The sequence below is a fragment of the Ipomoea nil genome, unplaced genomic scaffold (assembly GCF_001879475.1).
Source record: "Ipomoea nil cultivar Tokyo-kokei standard unplaced genomic scaffold, Asagao_1.1 scaffold1361, whole genome shotgun sequence".
In the NCBI taxonomy this organism is placed as follows: Eukaryota; Viridiplantae; Streptophyta; class Magnoliopsida; order Solanales; family Convolvulaceae; genus Ipomoea; species Ipomoea nil.
The window spans coordinates 2,085,971-2,102,319 of NW_017617789.1; the positions used below are offsets into that span (position 1 = coordinate 2,085,971).

At 35.9% G+C, this 16,349-nt stretch overlaps 2 protein-coding genes and 1 pseudogene across 2 annotated transcripts in view; all 3 read right to left on the reverse strand.

Moving 5' to 3' along the window:
• Positions 1-732: 732 nt before the first annotated feature.
• On the reverse strand, positions 733-1,604 carry LOC109185794 (leucine-rich repeat receptor-like serine/threonine-protein kinase BAM1). Its single transcript, XM_019335742.1, has 2 exons — positions 1,307-1,604; positions 733-1,221 (listed from the first exon to the last, which is right to left on the reverse strand). The coding sequence occupies exons 1-2, from the start codon at positions 1,602-1,604 to the stop codon at positions 884-886; spliced, it is 636 nt and encodes a 211-aa protein (XP_019191287.1). The 3' UTR covers positions 733-883.
• An 837-nt stretch (positions 1,605-2,441) lies between these two features.
• Positions 2,442-8,059, reverse strand: LOC109185795 (annotated as a pseudogene).
• Positions 8,060-9,528: 1,469 nt separating this feature from the next.
• LOC109185796 (receptor-like protein kinase 5) overlaps positions 9,529-16,349 on the reverse strand; it is a 7,539-nt gene continuing 718 nt past the window's right edge. The window contains exons 3-4 of the mRNA XM_019335743.1: positions 9,712-10,041; positions 9,529-9,630 (exon numbers count right to left, since the gene is read on the reverse strand). Of these exons, the coding sequence (XP_019191288.1) occupies positions 9,529-9,630; positions 9,712-10,041 (432 nt within the window). The remainder of the gene's footprint in view (positions 9,631-9,711; positions 10,042-16,349) is intronic.

The window sequence follows — 16,349 nt, forward strand, 5'->3', positions numbered from 1 at the left end:
GTTTATTTATAGCTCATATAAACTCTAAGACAAACTATATCAAACAAAGCATTTATGTTTAGCAATTTAAGTCCGACTTTGGACAAATGGTTGGTCTCGCTGCTCCTTTAAATAATTAAATCATTCATCTTAATTTGTCTTAAATTACAGGAGAAAAAAAAAAAAGTCAAACCCCTAAACTTTATAAAAACATATAATTATACCCTTAAACTTAAAAATTCAATTAAACAGTCAATTGGAGCACTTAAGTCCAATAGCCGTTATCACCTGGATAACCCGTCATTTTTCCAGGATGCCCAAATCATTGCTTGTACTACTCCCCCTCCCCACTAATACAAATTGGAGTAATACCAATTCAGGACAATCGCATCCAATACACTTTTCAAGGATTTCTGTCTGGCGAATTAGCAGCTGGTGGCTCTGAGTTACTAAAATTGGTGGTGACGGAGGAGGTGGTACAGTCGCCGGAATCGGTGCCGGAGGTGGAACATGACCACCACCTACTCCCGGAGTTGTCACAGCAGCGACGTATAGAAGAGGTTCGAGATGAGGACATGATCGTACGAGCTTGAAGACGCAAGCGAGGCCTGTGAAAAGGTAAACATACTTCATTAATTCCTGCCTGCTTAAGTTTCCTGGTTCCTGTGAATATCATTAATTTTGGAACTCCAATATAATTACTAATGCGCACCAGAGAGTTTAATTTTTCTCTTAACATCTAAGAAAATCAAGGAAACCAAGTGGAGTTGCATTATGAATTATGAATTTATGATGGATCCTGCATAATTGCACTGTGAGTACAATAGTCACTTTAAACAAACCATTGCTAAGAATTTGTAATGGGACAAGTCCATTCAAAAGTAAAGTGGAAATATTATAATGTCTATTGGCACTCTGAGGACATATGATTGTTGTCGCTGCATCTTTGAAGAATCTGTGAAATATCTTTCATGGATGGCCTGCTTGATGGGGAACTCAAAGTGCACGCAAGGCCTAATTTGAAAACAGTGATCATTGCCTCCATATAACTTAGGTCCTTGATCTCCTCATCTAGGACATCTGCAGCTGGTTTTCCTTCTCTTTGGTGTTTGTGTGCCCATTGTGCCAGGTTCATATCCTCATTTCCAGTCACTGCTTCTCTTCCCGTTGTCAATTCCAAGAGAACTACGCCAAAGCTGTAAATGTCGCTCTTCGCATCCACTTTTCTTGTACTGCTGTATTCTGCATTCCCATGATAAATATGTGATTCTGGAAGTTTTAAAAAATAGTGGGAATTGAAATGATGAAGATATAAATGAAAATGTACCCGGGGCAATGTAACCAAAGGTTCCCACAATAGCAGATGCTGTTTCTGGATCTCCTTCCCTCACCATCATCTTTGCCAGTCCAAAGTCTGCGATCTTGGCATTGAAGTCAGAGTCGACAAGTATGTTACTGGACTTGATATCTCTATGAACAATGGGTGGATTGCAACTGTGGTGCATATAGCAAAGCCCTTGTGAAGCTCCAATGGCAATTTTTAGCCTCCTCCCCCACAGCAAGACTTGAGTAGTTAAGCCTCTTTTCTTTCCATGCAACCATTTGTGAACACATTGTTTGTCCATGTATTCATACACAAGAAGCTTTGTAGTCTTTCCTCTGATGCAGCATAACAATTTCACTATGTTGTTGTGCCAAATTACTAAATTACTAATCGATATGTTGTGGTACGCAAGCTAAGGTAGACACTGTTCTATGTTCATAATTACTAAATTATATGTTTATAATTATAAAGCTATATATTCATATTTTTGAATTTTTGAATTTCATATTCATAATTATTCAACTCTATGTTCACAATTACTGAACTATATGTTCATAATTATAAAGTTATATATTCATAATTTTTTAACTTCATATTCACAATTATTGAATCTTTATAGTCATAATTGCAAAACTATGTGTTCATAATTATGTTCACAATTCTATGTTCATAATTTTTGAACTTATATTCATAATTATAAACAGTTTTAAAACTGTGTCCACTTTGTAAAGCCTGCAATCTTAGTATTGAATTCAGACTCTGGGACTTTAAGACTATGTTGCTAGAGTTGATATCTTGATGCAATCATGGTGTATATAATTGATCGTACGAGCTTGAAGACACAAGCGAGGCATGTGAACAGGTAAACATGCTTCATTAATTCCTCCAATGGTTAATTTCCCTGTTTCAATTCCTGTGAATATTATTAATTTTGGAACTCCAATGCAGTTACTATTGCGCTCCAGAAAGTTTATTTGTCACTTTAACATCTAAGAAAATCAAGGAAACAATGTGGAGTTGCATTATGAATTATGAAGGATCCAGCATAATTGCAATGTGAGTGCAATAGTCAAATTAAACTAAACAAACCATTGCAAAATATTTTGCATTCAAAAGTAAAATGGAAATATTATATTGTCTATTGGCTCTCTAAAGACAGATGAGTGTTCTCGCTGTATCTTTGAAGAATCTGTGAAATATCTTTCATGGACGGCCTGCTTGATGGGGAATTCAAAGTGCATGCAAGGCCTAATTTGAAAACAGCGATCATTGCCTCCAGATAACGCGGGTCCTTGATCTCCTCATCTAGGGCATCTGCAGCTGAGTTCCCTTCTCTTTGGTGTTTGTGTGCCCATTGTGCCAGGTTCATATCCTCATTTGCAAGCACGGCTTCTCTTCCAGTTGTCAATTCCAAGAGAACTACGCCAAAGCTGTAGATGTCGCTCTTCGCATCCACTTTTCTTGTACTGCCATATTCTGCATTCTCATGATATATGTGACTATGCAAGTATAAAAATAAGTGGGAATTGAAGTGATGAAGATATAAAAAAAAAAATGTACCCGGGGCAATGTAACCAAAGGTTCCCACAATAGCAGATGCTGTTTCTGGATCTCCTTCGCTTGCCATCAACTTTGCCAGTCCAAAGTCTGCAATCTTGGCATTGAAGTCAGAATCGACGAGTATGTTAATGGACTTGATATCTCTATGAATAATGGGTGGATTGCAACTGTGATGCATATAGCAAAGCCCTTGTGAAGCTCCAATGGCAATTTTTAGCCTCCTCTCCCACTGCAAGACTTGAGTAGTTAAGCTTCTTTTCTTTCCATGCAACCATTTGTGAACACATTGTTTGTCCATGTATTCATACACAAGAAGCTTTGTAGTCTTTCCTCTGATGCAGCATAACAATTTCACTATGTTGTTGTGCCAAATTCCCCCAAGGATCTTAACCTCTGCTATAAACTGCTTCTCCAAAATGTGGCCTTCGTTTCTTTCATGCCTTATACTTTTAACAGCAACTTTTTTGCCTTTCTTTGTGATCACTCTATATACATTTCCTGACCCTCCATTTCCAACCAAATTTTGATCCGTCAAACCACCCAAAATATCCCATTTATTGAATCCCAATCTTTGAAATGAAACCATACTCCATTCTTCTCCATCATTTTCCATTCTCCCTTTCCCTGCAAGTCTGATCACGAGTAACTGAGTTACTAACCAAATGAGTACCCCTCCAATTACACCACAACCTATAATGATGTAATGCTTTTTCTTTGATCTACTAGACTTTGAAATTGAACTTGGACTTGATTCTTGGCCATAATGAGGATGATGGCAATCATAAAGGCCAGAATTATTGGCAAATGATTTTTCAGGAATTAATAAAAATTGAGCTGCACAAGGTATCGCTCCAGAAAGTTGGTTATTAGACAGATCAATACCTGTAAGAAATATGAGATTGGTCAAAGTTTGTGGAATTGAGCCATTGAGTCGGTTGTATGATAGATAAAGGCTTTCAACATACTCCAAGCCTCCAAGTTCTTGAGGTATTGGACCAGAGAGATCATTATGCCCTAAATTCAGAATATTGAGATACTGCATGGAACCTAATTCCTTTGGAATACTGCCTTCCAACTTATTGTATGAAAGGTCAAGGAAAATCATGGATCCATTGTGGTGAAATATTGGTATTGAAAAACTGTACTTGTAATGTTTAGTACTGTTGCAGGGGTTCCTGGTTAAAATCCTGTCCAGGCGATCCTCTGTAATCCCATCAAATTCGAAAAAACTTGTACTTTGACAATATTCACTTCCATCATACCAAATAAACCTAAATTGCTTCACAGGTAATATTGCAATATTGCCAGATTGTTTGAACAGAGCAGGGGGAATAGACCCATTCAAGAAATTGGTGTTCATATCCAACCAAAATAAGCTTCTGCAATTCCCCAACTCAACAGGAATGCTCCCAGAGAGGGAGTTTTTTGCCAGCTCCAGAATACTTAGATTAGACAAGAGCCCTAATGAAGCTGGTATAGCACCACTCAACAAATTATCCAACAAAGAAATGAATTTCAAATTAGTACAGTTGCTGAGACTTTCAGGGATTGACCCTGACAAGCCATTGAAAGCAAGAAGCAGTCTTTCCAAAGACTGCAAGTACCTCAACTCCAATGGGATTTCCCCCTCAAGCTCATTCAACCAAATCAACAAATCCTTGAGCTTCAACAAGGACCCGAGGCTAGATGGTAAATTCCCTTTAACGTAATTAACGCTAAGATCAAGAGATTCCAATTGGGAACAGTTACTTAGACTCTCAGGTATTGGACCAGTAAACAGGTTATTTTGAAGGTACAACACTTTCAAGCTATTCTTAGGGTCTTTACAAATCCCAGAGGGTATCAAACCAGAGATGTTATTAGAACTCAAATCTAAGGTCTCTAAGTTTACCATGCTAGACAATGACTCAGACAAGCCTCCAACGAAATTATTGAATGATAAAACCAGTATCTTCAAGCTAGTCAAATTTAGTAGGGTTTCAACAGGCAACTTACCAGAGAATCTATTTTTGGATAGATCTAGAAGTTCCAAGGTTGAGCAATCACCAAGGGTCTCAGGAACCACACCTACTAATCCGTTGGAAGACAAGTCCAATTCCACAAGAGTTGTACATAAATCTCCTGGTATATTTCCTGACAAATAATTTGCAGATAGATCCATCTCTTCAAGCTTTGAGCAGCTGGAGAGGTTAGCTGGTATAGTTCCAAAGAGACTATTGTTACTGAAATTGATTGAAATAAGTTTGTTGAGCTGGCATATAATAGTTGAGGTCGGGAATGATCCTCGGATGTTCATTCCAGTGAGAGATATCCGTGTGACACTTCCATTGAAGTTGCATGAAATTCCAGGCCAGTCACATGGGGAGGAAGTGGAGTTCCACTGCTCAAGTGAAGATGGATTTCCCCAGTATTGTTGTTTTAGGCTAAGTAAAATACCCTTTTCATCATCACCATGAGTGGTTAAAGATTGTGAATAATTTAAGGAGGAGAAAAGGAGGATGATGATGAAGAACATCAAGGCATGATGATGAGGATGCAGCATTTTCAAACAATTATAAGCTAATTAATAAGACCAGGTGTGCTTCTAAGCTCTTAATGTAATATAATGGTGATGAGAATTAGGACCCTTAGCTTAGCTGAATTGGTCTTCCTATTCTATTCTATTGCTTGCTGCTCATCACTCACTTCCTTTACTACTGAAAGAGTCTGACTTGGTCTATTGTTGTTGACTTGGACTTGGACTTGGAGTTAATCATATCTGAACTAAATTTTGGATTATCCTAAATATAATAATATTTAGCAACTCCATCTGCCCAGTCCATATCTACACCAAAATTCACTTTGGATACTTTTAATTTAGGTGTCAAATATTTAGACCGGCCTGGAACAATTCAAACTGAGTTTAATTAAACATACCTGAAACTCCGACTTTTTTCTTATTATGTTCTTGTATATTCAAATGAGGTGGCCGTCCAAAGGTAATTAGAGCTAAGATCAAGAGATTCCAATTAAGAACAGGTACTTAGACTCTCAGGTATTGGACCAGTGAACATGTTGTTCTGAAGGTACAGCACTTTCAACCTATTCTTAGGGTCTTTACAAATCCCAGAGGGTATCAAACCAGAGTCATTATTAGAACTCAAATCTAAGGTCTCTAAGTTTACCAAGCTAGAAAATGAGTGAGATAAGCCACCAACAAAATTATTGAATGATAAAACTGTTAGACATTATATGGTAGAAGAATATTTGATATGATCTCAGTATAATATCTTAGGATAGTGTGTATAATATCTTAGGGATATTATTGATCCTTACCATAGTTAGTGTGCATAGCCTAGTATAAATATGTGTATCCTCTTGACTCAATTGTATGGAATACAGAGATTAGAACATGGTATCAAGAGCCACATAAAGAAAAAAAACACAGAATTTTTTTTTTTTTCCTCTTTCTGCTTCTGCGCACGGTGGAGGTTTGGGTCGGAATTGTCGCCGGCCGTTTGTCGTCACCACCATCAGGAGCAGAGTCGCCGGTCGCCGATAGGCCGGACTGCTGAATTCGACGTGATTTCGCCCGGCGAGTGGCCCTCACGCGCCACCTTCGTCCCTTGCCGGCTGTCCACGCGCCGGCGCGTGTGCGTCACTCCGGCGCCGGAATCCACTCCGGTCTACTTTCCCGAGGTCGCCCGGTCTTCTACGTCGCTGCTCTAGGCTCGGTTTTGGCATTGGAGGTCCCGGTAATATCCCTCTTATTTTTTGCTTTGCTAGACAGTGAAGTTGTGTGGCTGTTTGTGTGTTTGTTGTGGCTTAGAGGTCTGATTCTGGAAGTTTGGTTGTCTGATTTGAGATATCTTCTTGTTGGATAGCCTAATGTCTGAGCCTAAGTCTATAGTTGTGTCCGATATTCTTCCAGTTAATGCAAGAATCACAGAACACAAATTAAATGGCTCAAATCATTTGGATTGGAAATGAACCATTAAAATATATCTGCTAGTATTGACAAAGATGCCCATATGACTGCCACCCCACCCGAGGAAACCAATGTCTTCAAGCTAGTCAAATTTAGTAGGGTTTCTACAGGCAACTCACCAGAGAAATTAATGTTGGAAAGATCTAGAAGTTCCAAGGCTGAGCAATCAACAAGTGTCTCAGGGACCATACGTCCATACCTGAAAAGTTGTTGGAAGACAAGTCCAATTCCACAAGAGTTGTACATAAATATCCAATATGCCCTGGAAGCTCCCCCTGAAAATCATTTCCCCATAGGTACAAATACTGCAAACTCCCACTAGGCAGCTTAGCAACACTACCCCAGAACATATTGTTGGAGAGATTGAGGAAACTGAGGTTGGAGCATGAAGAAAGGAAGGCACCAATATTACCAATGAACTTGCTGGATGATAAATCAAGATGTTGTAAACTAGAGGCAGTCTTGAAATGGAGGAAAATTTTCAGAGAAATTATTGGCAGAAAGGTCCAAATATGACAAATTCCTAAAACTCAATTCCGGAATTTTTCCTGATAATTTATTACCCTTCAGAGACAACAAGTCAAGATCGGGAAAATCACTGGGGGACAGCATAACAAATATGTTCTGCCCTTAAATTTTGTTGTAAGAAAGATCAAGACTTTGAAGTCTAATGGTTGCTCCACCTGCAGCAACCTCCCTCCCAGGAGGGTCCATGGAGTTGCTGGAAAGGTTGAGGGACTTGAGATTATTGCACCGACGACCAAGGCTATAGATATCAGAAACAGGCCCTGAGATGAAGTTTTCAGCTAGATCTATGTAGCTAAGAGAAGCAGAGCATTGGGATTTTAAGGCAGAAGTGAGAGAGCCGCTGAGATTGGTGTTCTTCAACACAAGGTTCTGCAAGTTTTCAAGACTAAGCAAGTAAGTAGGAACCAAGCAAAATCTACGCTGAGCATAGTGTCTGTGAGATGTATAGAAGAGACCCTTTGAGCCCTTGCATGTAATACCAGTGAAGCTACAGGGATTTTTAGAGGATACCCAGTTTGAAGTGGGCTTTGGTTAAAAATGCTAGCTTTGAAGGATAATAGCAACTGCGAGTCCTGTAAAGCCCATTGAGAGCAGTTGGTGAATATGAGCAACATAAGTGGAAGAAGAAAGATGGAGATTGAGTGCTGGTGTAAATAGAGAAAGAAAGCATTGTAGGGAAAACTAGTGTAATTAGGCCTCATCTTTGGTTTCTGCAAGTATATTATATATGGGTTTCTCAATCTTTTCATGGTCCTAGTTTTAGGCCAAGTGAAATAGCCCTTTCAGTGGTTGAAGAATGTGAATTTGGCAAGGAGAAATGGAGGAAGAAGAATACAAGGCATGATGAAGAGGCTCAGCTGCAGCATTTTCAAACAATTAATTAAGCTAAAAGGACTGAAAACCAAATCTATTGCTTAATGTGACCCAGAAATTAATTGGAAAATTATTGTGTGGACCATGAATGCAATATACATTTTTAATATACTAAAAGTACATTATTTATGTACTGAATGTACATTATTTGATAATATATAAAAAATCATGTACTTTCAAATAATGTATTTTATGTATACTACTTTCAATAGATAAAAATGAGTTAAGTACGTGCGCCTTGTTTATGTTAATTATCTATTTCTTTTATTCATTTTTCTTCCTCAATTTTTTGCTCTTTAATTTAGAGAATAGATCTATCAATACTTTTTTTTTTTTTTTCTTTCTTTTCTTTACTTGAGTTTGGCTTGATTTCTTACACGGAGTGACATTTGTTTGGGTTTGTTGGGTGAAATATTATTTGGGTGAAATTCTATATAATTATTGGAGGACTTATAGATGTTGATATTCACATTCACTTTTCTTGTGTTGCCACACTCTGCAGTATAGTGCTATGTGATTCTACTAGGTGTAGAACACATCAAAAAAATTTAAGTGTTAATTGAAGATATGAAAAACATACTTGGGACAATGTAACAAAAGGTTCCACACTAGCATGTTTTGGATTTGTTTCAATTGCTGACATATTTGTTAATCCAAAGTCTGATTGAATTCAGACTCTGGGACTTTAAGAGTATGTTGTTAGAGTTGATATCTTGATGCAATCGTGGTGTATATAATTGATCGTACGCATGTGAGGCCTGTGAACAGGTAAACATGCTTCATTAATTCCTCCAATGGTTAAGTTGCCTGTTTCAATTCCTGTGAATATTATTCATTTTGGAACTCCAATATAATTACTATTGCGCTCCAGAAAGTTTATTTATCACTTTAACATCTAAGAAAATCAAGGAAACAAAGTGGAGTTGGCATTATGAAATATGAATTATGATGGATCCTGCATAATTGCACTGTCAATGCAATAGTCAAATTAAATTAAACAAACCATTGCAAAATGTTTTCTAATGGGACAAGTCCATTCAAAAGTAAAGTGGAATATTATATTGTCTATTGGCTCTCTAGAGACAGATGATTGTTTTCGCTGTATCTTTGAAGAATCTGTGAAATATCTTCATGGACGGCCTGCTTGATGGGGAATTCAAAGTGCATGCAAGGCCTAATTTGAAAACAACGATCATTGCCTCCAGATAACATGGGTCCTTGATCTCCTCATCTATGGCATCTGCAGCCGAGTTCCTTCTCTTTGGTATTTGTGTGCCATTGTGCCAGGTTCATATCCTCATTTCCTGTCACTGCTTCTCTTCCCGTTGTCAATTCCGAGAGTACTACGCCAAAACTGTAGATGTCGCTCTTCGCGTCCACTTTTTTGTTCTGCTGTATTCTGCATTCCCATGATATATGTGATTCTGCAGGTATAAAAAGCAGTGGGAATTGAAGTGATGAAGATATAAAAAAAATGTACCCGGGGCAATGTAACCAAAGGTTCCACAATAGCAGATGCTGTTTCTGGATCTCCTTCACTCGCCATCATCTTTGCCAGTCCAAAGTCTGCAATCTTGACATTGAAGTCAGAGTCGACGAGTATGTTACTGGATTTGATATCTCGATGAACAATGGGTGGACTGCAATCATGATGCATATAGCAGAGGCCTTGTGCAGCTCCAATGGCAATTTTTAGTCTTGTCTCCCAGTTCAAGACTTGAGTAGTTAAGCCTTTCTTCTTTCCATGCAACCATTTATGAAGGCATTGTTTGTCCATGTATTCATACACAAGAAGCTTTGTCGTCTTTCTCTGATGCAGCATAGCAATTTCACTATGTTGTTGTGCCAAATTCCCCCAAGGATCTTAACCTCTGCTATGAACTGTTTCTCCATTAATCCATGCCTTGCTTTTGTTCATGCCTTATACTTTTAACAGCAACTCTTTGGCCTTTCTTGGTAATCACTCTATATACTTTTTCCTGACCTCCATTTCCAATCAAATTTTCATCTATCAAACCACTCAAAATATCCCATTTATTGAATTCCAACCTTTTGAAATGAAATCATACTCCATTCTTCTCCATCACTTTGTTTTCTCTTCCCACCCTAGGTCTGAACACCAGTATCAGAATTCCTATCCCAATGATGAGTACTACTGCCGCTGCAATCACGACACAAGTTACAATCCTCGTATGATTTGGTTTCGAAGGTTGGGTTTTGTTTGATTTACTTAGCTCATTGAACTTCTGCAGTTTATGTGCAGTGGAATTGTATAATCCCGAAAAGCTTTGGGAAGGGCATGTTGGGAGTTCCATAACCATTTGTTCAGAGCTAGAAAACAGCTGTTCTGAACATAATTCACATGATCAAGGCATGTGTCCACAAATTTTAGCTTTACTAGCTCGTAAGGTATTCTCCCAGAAAAGTGGTTCTTGCACATCCTAAGGGTTAGTCTCGGCATCCCACATATGGCTAACAGATTCACATATGTCTCCGGAAAATTTGTTATATGATACATCATATTCTGCAATTGATGTAGTTCTCCAAAGCCTCTTGGAATACTTCACTCAGATGATTATGAGAAAGATCTATGCTACTCAGACTAAGCAAGTCAAATAATCTAGCAGGAATTTCACCAGTCAAATTGTTTGAGGCAAGTGAAAGATGAGAGAGTTGATGCAACCGCAACAATGTAGGCAGGTATTGGACCACTCAAAGTATTCATGGACAATTTAAGTAGCTAAGGTTGTAAAAATTTCCTATATCATCTGGTATTGATCCATTCAAATGGTTACTTGAAAGATCAAGAGACTCCAAACTATAAGCCACCATGGGTGTTGATATCTCACCGGAAAACATGTTGTGTTGAAGATTTAAACTACGCAGGGTTTTCATGGAAAAACAACTCACCTGCTATTTTTCCTGCCAAATGATTTGTGGATAGATCCAAGGTTTCAAGCTTTGAGCAGCTGGAGAGGTTAGCTGGTATAGTTCCCCAGAGACTATTGGAACTGAAATTGATTGAAACAAGGTTGTTTGAGCTGGCATATAATAGTTTGAGGCCGGGAATGATCCTGGATGCTCATTCCAGAGAGAGATATCCGTGTGACACTTGCATTGAAGTTGCATGAATTCCAGGCCAGTCACATGGGGAGGAAATGGAGTTCACTGCTCAAATAGTGAAAATGGATACCCCAGTGTTGTTTTAGGATAAGTAAAATAGCCCTTTCATCGTCCCCATGAGTGGTTAAAGATTGTGAATAATTTGGGAAGGAGAAAAGGAGCATGAAGAAGAAGAAGGCATGATGAATAGGGTGGTGCACCACCATTTTCAGCTAATAATAATAAGATGGTGAGGATCGAAGGAGCTAGCAATTGCTCTCGTCTATTATGTTCTTGTATATCAAAGAAGTTTACTGTCCAAAGTCCAACTTTGACTTGAGAGTTTTTGAACAAGTTAGTGGTAGATAGTTTCATTAAACTCACAATTAAAAACAATAATGTATTTTCACAATTTCTTTTTTGGGAGATTAAAATTTTTAATTTTGGATTCTTCATTGGGGTTTTTTTTTTCTTTATTTTATTTATTTATTAGTTTTGTATAGATGTTATATAATATTAGATGAATGAATATGGAGAAGTGTTAGACCGTCGAGAACATGAGCCTTAGGATTTGCTTCAACCAATCATACTGCCCTCCCTACTCCAACTCCGACTTTGGACAGCTGCCACATTTGAATGATTTGATTATTCCATATTTGAAAATTTAAACAGAGTCTAATTTTTGGCTATGTTTTTTTTTTTTTTTTTTCCTTAAAACCAAAGAACAGAATTTATATTAAATCACCAAACAAACTGGAAATACAACTAGGCAATCAAGTTTGGTATTGTTTTGTTCCGAATATGAAAAAACTTTGAACATAAAAGTTGCAGGACACTCTCTTAGCTTTCCATAGTCACTTGAATCACCTTGATTGGACTTTATATTAAGGAGATATGATCAAAACACTATCAACTTGTTGCAAGACAAATTCCTCAGGACGTGTCCGAATTGAATGTTATGATATTCTGGTATGAATGCATCCGGAATCTCTCAAAATGTTCAATATTAAAGTTGTTGAGGACTTCCTTATCTTTCCTTTGACACTTGAATCATCTCATTTGGACTCCCTATGAGGACTACTCTTCTTATACTACTATTGAATTGAAATCGTTCATAAATCTTAAAACTCACTACCATTTTTGTTCCCTTACTTTTGAACAATGGAATAAAAAATGATGAAGAAAAAAATAAAGAAATCATTCTTTTTTATTTTTTATTTTTGAAAATAAAGAACTAATTCATTAATCATAAGTTGAAACAGTTACAATAAAAATCGATAAAATGATAAAAATTCTTTACAGTCAAACATAGAAACAACTTTCCTAGCAATGCTAAAAGAAACTTGAATCGCAAACTGTGTTACAAAATTGAAGCTGAATTCAATGGAGTAACTTGAAGCTTCTTTGATGTTGTTAATGATCTGGCTATCCAACACTGACTCTATTTGAGAAGTCTTGCATACCACCTGAGTAACTATTGCAGCTCATCTGTCCGTAGACAATATCTTTATTAATCTGAACTGCATATCATGGTTCAGATCTTGTTCGTTGCTCAAGATGAGATAAACATACGCCTTGATAAATTAAATCGTTTCACATTAATGAAAAAAGAACTTGCCAAAGAAATGAGAGAGAATAAGTCGCAAAGAAGCGAGAGGAAATAAACTTGTCAAAATAACTAATACACACACTCACATATGTGCGTGTATTATATATTTTTATATATATATTTATTTATTATTAATTAATTAATTAATTTGATGGCAATATAATTTGCTACCAAATAAAAAAATAAAAAAAATCTTCTACTTAATTACAAAGTATTTAAAATTCAATTATAATTCGTGTTCTTGTTTATAATTTGTCCTAAAAAATTAGTCCTGACTATGAGAATGACTTGATTGGTGTATTGCTCGGCAAATTATGCTGTGCATCCGTATGGAGACGCGCGTTTTATTAAAACGACGTCGTTTTAATAAAACGCGCGTCTCCCCTTAAAAAAGAAAATCAGGTTCGATTCCCAGCAACAACATATGAACTAAAATTCCATAATCGATGAACTATAATTCCATAATCGATGAATTAAATTCCATAATCTAATCTATGAACTAAAAATTCCAGAATTAATGAACTAAAATTCCATAATCTATAAACTAAAATTTCAGAATCGATGAACTACAATTCCATAATCGATGAACTATAATTCCATAATCAATGAACTATAATTCCATAATCTATGAACTAAAATTCCAGAATGAATGAACAATATAATGTTGTTGCTGGAATCGAACCTGAATTTTTTTTAAAGGGGAGACGCGCGTTTTTTAATAAAACGACGTCGTTTTGGCATCCGTATGCACCATGCATGGTGCATACGGATGCACAGCATAACTATCTGTATTGCTCGATTTGAACCATAAATTACGTTGGGTGGACTTGGACTACCAGGCAATTTATATCCTGCACCATGGCGCGCGTTGCATTGTGCGCCCAGATGCAAAACGACGTCGTTTCAATTTTTTTATTTTTTTTTTGAAAATTCCCGCCCCAGTGTTTGGCAGTTAATTTTTCTTTAAATGTTCAAAAATGTACATAATGTTATACTAGAATACACATAATTGTATACATGAATGTACATAATTATATAACAAAACATACATACTCTTTTTTAAGAGATAATACACATAATCTAACATAATACATAATAAATATAAACTTTTAACATAATACACATCAACTCTTAACATAATACACATAAATTTCCTTATTCGGATGTACATAATTGTATAAAAAGAATGCACATAATTATATGAACAAATGTACATAATTGTATGAACAAATATACATAATCATAGCAATTTTCTACCGCACCTCCCAAAACGACGTTGTTTTGGGAGGCGCGCGGCGCACCGTGCTACGCACACCGTGGTGTAGGGTATAACGATTGCTTGGAGTCTACATACTCTGCTAACGGATTTCTAAACCAAAATTCAATTTAAATACTTGGATTTTAGTGTAACATATTTGGACCAGAATACATAGAATTGAGTTAATGACCCGGCGTTTACTTCAATCAATCGTTATGCTATGGAACCGCCTTGCAAGGTAGACACTGTTCTATGTTCATAATTATTGAATTATATGTTCATAATTATAAAGCTATATATTCATATTTTTGAATTTCATATTCATAATTATTCAACTATATTCACAATTACTGAACTATATGTTCATAATTATAAAGCTATATATTCATAATTTTTGAACTTCATATTCACAATTATTGAATCTCTATAGTTATAATCTCAAAATTATATGTTCATAATTATAAAACTATATGTTTATAATTTTTGAACTTATATTCATAATTATGAACAGTTTTAGAACTGTGTCCACCTTGCAAAGCCTGCAATCTTAGTATTGAATTCAGACTCTGGGACTTTAAGACTATGTTGCTAGAGTTGATATCTTGATGCAATCATGGTGTATATAATTGATCGTACGAGCTTGAAGACGCAAGCGAGGCCTGTGAACAGGTAAACATGCTTCATTAATTCCTCCAAATTGTTAAGTTGCCTGTTTCAATTCCTGTGAATATTATTAATTTTGGAACTCCAATGCAATTACGATTGCGCTCCAGAAAGTTTATTTATCACTTTAACATCTAAGAAAATCAAGGAAACAAAGTGGAGTTGCATTATGAAATATGAATTATGATGGATCCTGCATAATTGCATTGTGAGTGCAATAGTCAAATTAAATAAAACAAACCATTGCAAAATATTTTGTAATGGAACAAGTCCATTCAAAAGTAAAGTGTCAATATTATATTGTCTATTGGCTCTCTAGAGACAAATGATTGTTTTCGCTGTATCTTTGAAGAATCTGTGAAATATCTTTCATGGACGTTCTGCTTGATGAGGAATTCAAAGTGCATGCAAGGCCTAATTTGAAAACATCGATCATTGCCTCTAGATACCGTGGGTCCTTGATCTCCTCATCTAAGGCATCTACAGCTGAGTTCCCTTCTCTTTGGTGTTTGTGTGCCCATTGTGCCAGGTTCATATCTTCATTTCCAGTCACCGTTCTCTTCCCGTTGTCAATTCCAAGATATCAATTCCAAGAGAACTATGCCAAAACTGTAGTATTGGATTAATAATGAAAAGGAAATAATACAAGAGATATATAACAAGGAATGAGATTAATGAAAAGGAATAATACAAGAGATATATAACAAGGAATGAGATTAGAATCCTAGTTTGACATGTACAAGAATAGAATCCTAGGGGTGTATTCAATCATGACTTTTGTAGAGTTTTAAAGACTTTTAAAATGATAGATTTTAATAAACTTTGATTGATATTCATAGAGTCGTTCAAAATTTTTTAAAACTTTATAAGACTCTATAAAAGTCTATATGAAAAAATTCATAGACTTTTATCAACTTTTTCTTTTAAAAAGTCTACAAAAGTTATTGAAATTCTAAATTGAATACATCCTTACAAACTTTCAATGATTTTGATTCTTATCATTTATAATTTTCTTACAAAACATTTATAATATATCATAAAATTCTTCTTATTATATAGTTTTTCACCCTATATCAACATTCTCAACATTATTATTTTTATCCATAGTATGCTGAGACTTATAAGCTAATTATTTATATATATACATTATTAATAAACATCAACAACAAAAAACCATTTCATTAGAAATTTATAACAATATTGAACAATAAAATTTATAATAAAAGAATTGATCAAATTAAATATTTAAAAATATAATTACAAGTTGCATAAAATAAAAAAAATAAAAATATAATATTAATAATATATATATATATATATATATATATAAATTATACTTATATATTGCTAGGCATCACGCAAATAACTATTATTTGCAATAGCAATTTGAGACTGCGAACAACAACAAAGTGCTACTGTTTGCAACCCCAAATTGTTGTTACAAACAGTAGCTCGCCATTCATAGTAGCCTATTGTTAATATATAT